The 3,080-nt window shown below is 56.0% G+C and overlaps 1 protein-coding gene across 1 annotated transcript; it reads right to left on the reverse strand.

Annotated features, from left to right (window-relative positions):
* Positions 1–528: 528 nt before the first annotated feature.
* Znf74 (zinc finger protein 74) lies at positions 529–1,783 on the reverse strand. Its single transcript, XM_059277576.1, is given in 6 exon segments — positions 529–804; positions 806–867; positions 870–1,055; positions 1,058–1,364; positions 1,366–1,401; positions 1,403–1,783. Coding segments are annotated over 6 exon segments (999 nt in total). The 5' UTR covers positions 1,658–1,783; the 3' UTR covers positions 529–651.
* Between the last annotated feature and the right edge of the window lie 1,297 nt (positions 1,784–3,080).

The following is a 3,080-nucleotide window of genomic DNA, read 5'->3' on the forward strand; positions in this document are numbered from 1 at the left end:
CCTGGCTTGCTCTACCATTGAGCTACACCTCTGTATACTGCCTCTCCACCCACCTTTTCACAGAAAGATTTATTAGCTGGGTGTGGTAGCACACATCTTTAATCCCAGCCTCCCGAGGCAGAGGCAGGCTGGTCTACCAAGTGACCTCCAGGGCAGCCAGTGCTACCCAGAGTCCCTGTCTCAAAAGACTAAACCAGACAGGTACAGTGTGCAGGCTGGGAAAGTGACTGGGCTGGGGCAGAGCTTGTTTAGCATGCATGAAGCCCCGATTCAACCCCTGGCATGGCATAACCAGTTGTGGTGGCTCACACATGCCTGTCACCTCAGTCAGTACGTGAGAGGCTGAGACAAGAGGACTGAAGAGGATCTTCAAGGCCTTCTCGACTGTACAGACCAGCCTAGGCTGCGTGAAACACCCTCCCGCCCCCAACCCTCGTCTTAGTGACCGCTGGCCCCAAGGAAGGCCAGATGGTGAGATGACTTCAGATCTCTTCTGCGCTTGTCCCTTCCGGGGCGGGGCGGGGGCGGGGGACGGAGTGGGAGGGGAACTTTATCTAGTAGGAGGGAATCAAGGCCAGGCCTTTGAGGGACAGCAGTCTGGTCCTGAGAGCCTAAGAGTTGACGCATTTCTCGGGTAATTGGGGGAAAGAGCTAGTTAGTGTCACTCTGATTGACAAATTTGTTCTCCAGAGGGTAGTGTCTACCGGCTGGAGGCTGTACCACACACAAGAGCTTTGCTACACCCAAGGTGTTTATGGAGTCCGTGGCAGTCGCCTGGGTGTTCCCTGCACCTAGCAGGCGACTGAGTAGGCAAGGAGTAGGTGCTCAGCAGGCGCCTATTGAGCTGGATGGTGAAAGGTTTCTGGGGTGTGAGCTCCAGCGGAAAGCCTCCCCGTGCTCGCTGCGCTCCTTCTGGTGTTTGATAAGACAGTGGTTCTGGCTGAAGGCCTTGCCACACTGGGGGCATCTGTAAGGCTTCTCGCCGGTGTGGACGCGCTGGTGCACCATGAGGTAGGAGTGCGAGCCGAAGGCCTTGCTGCACTCCTTGCACCGGACGGCTTCTCCCGGCTGTGGGTGCGCTGGTGCACCATGAGGTACGAGTGGCAGCTGAAGGCCTTCCCGCCGTCGGAGCACTTGAACGGCTTCTCGCCCGTGTGCGTCCTCCGGTGGAGGGTGAGCCGCGCGCGGCTGTGGAAGGCCTTGCCGCACCCGCACTTGTAGGGCCTGTCGCCGCTGTGGACGCGGAGGTGGCGAGTGAGGTGGGTACGCTAGTTGAAGGCCTTCCCGCAGTCGCTGCAGGCCTACGGCCTCTCCCCCGTGTGCACTCTGCGGTGCATGCTGAGCAGCGAGCTGCAGCTGAAGGCCCTTCTCACAGGCGCCACACTTGTAGGGCCTCTCACCCGCCCGTGTGGATGCGGTGGTGCACGTCGAGAGATGAGTGGCCGCTGAAAGCCTTGCCACACTCACCGCAGAAAAGGGGCTTCTCGCCGCCGCCGCCCCTGTGGCGGCGCTGGTGCTCCACGAGGTTGGTGCCCCAGCGGAAGGCCTTGTCGCCCTGGTGGCACTTAAAGGCCTCTTCGCGGCTATGCGGGCGCCAGTGCAGCGCCAGGGCCGAGCTCTCCAGGAATACCTTCCCACCCTGGCTGCATGCAAACATGCTCTCCTCGGAGTCAGCTCCCACCCAAGGCTGCCCGTGCTCTCCTGACGGTAAGCGTGTCCTTTGGTGGTTCCGGGTCAGTCCCTCGGCGGCGGACGTGGTGTCTTTGCTGCATCTGGCAGGTGAGTGTTCGCCCCGGGGGGAAGGCCTCCTCAGACCCGTGACTCTCTTTTATGCCTGTCCCCATTGACAGTAGGAGCTGGCTTCCACAGCGCAGCCTTGCTCCCTAACACGGTCCCGCATTACCCAAGCTGGCTCTCATCCGACCTGGCCTCTTCTGAGACAGCCCTGTTTTGTAAACACCTTCCTCCATCACCTCAGGCTCCGCCTTCCACTCTGTAAAAGATTGAAGTGGAATTTTCTGTGGGTGAGCATAAGCATGGCCCTGGAGCTCAGACTGGATTGCTGACCTGGAGATGCAGGTAAACTAGAAATTGAGTAGAAATCACAACCACCCCGAAGTCCAAAGGCACAAAAGCAGAGTGACAAAAAGGGGTTGCTCAAAGGGACTCCCAACTGAAGGCTCTGCCAGGCTTCAGATGAATCCCCTGAGGCCTGAGAGGAGGGCACATCTCAGAGATCTGGGGATCAGGAGCTAATTCAGCCATGGAAACACCCACCGACAGACTGCATAAACTCAAACATCTGCGGAGTCTCAAGGGAAAGAGGCCTGCCACCCCACCCTCTTTAGGGGTCCTCAGAACAGCTGGAGCTGCTGAACACATCCAAGTGCAGCAAGCCTCTTGAGGGATTTCCCTCCTGGGGTATCCTCTGTGGAGGAGGGGAGCCCCCAACCCCATTTCCTTACTCACCACTGACCCCTGCAGAGTAGCCTGTATCTGACTGCCAGGAGCAGTTCCAGTTTTCTCTGACCCTTCTCTCTGTTCTGCAGGAGTTTAGTTTGAGATGTAACAGTGTTTCTCAAAAAGATACAAGAAGCAGGCCTTGCATGGTGGCGCACACCTTTAATCCCACTACTTAGGAGGCAGAGGCAGGAGAATCTCTGTGAGTTCGAGGTCAGTCTGGTCTAGATAATGAGTACCAGGAGAAACCCTGTCTCTAAAAACAAAAAAAGGGAGTAATTTTGGTAAAGAAAGCAGAAGCAGCTGCGGCCAGAAACAACACCCAGGCCTAGGCTGTGGCTACCGGTACCGAGACTGCTTGGGAACTGGGGCTGTGAAGACAGAGGCCCACCTGACCTCTGTACCCTTCCACCTGGGCACAGCACTCTTGCCCAGAACACATAACTTTATTTATTTGTTTGTTTGTTTGTTTATACCATTTTTGGTCTGTTTTTCACAAAAATGTATTTCTCAGGTTTCCAAGGCCTGAGAACATAGTTAATGTTCACTGTCTATTCAATTAAGATGAAATGAATTCATTCACTTGTTCATTAAACAACTTTAAAAGAGAATCAGTAAAA

This window comes from Peromyscus eremicus, chromosome 12, assembly GCF_949786415.1.
Source record: "Peromyscus eremicus chromosome 12, PerEre_H2_v1, whole genome shotgun sequence".
NCBI lineage: Eukaryota > Metazoa > Chordata > Mammalia > Rodentia > Cricetidae > Peromyscus > Peromyscus eremicus.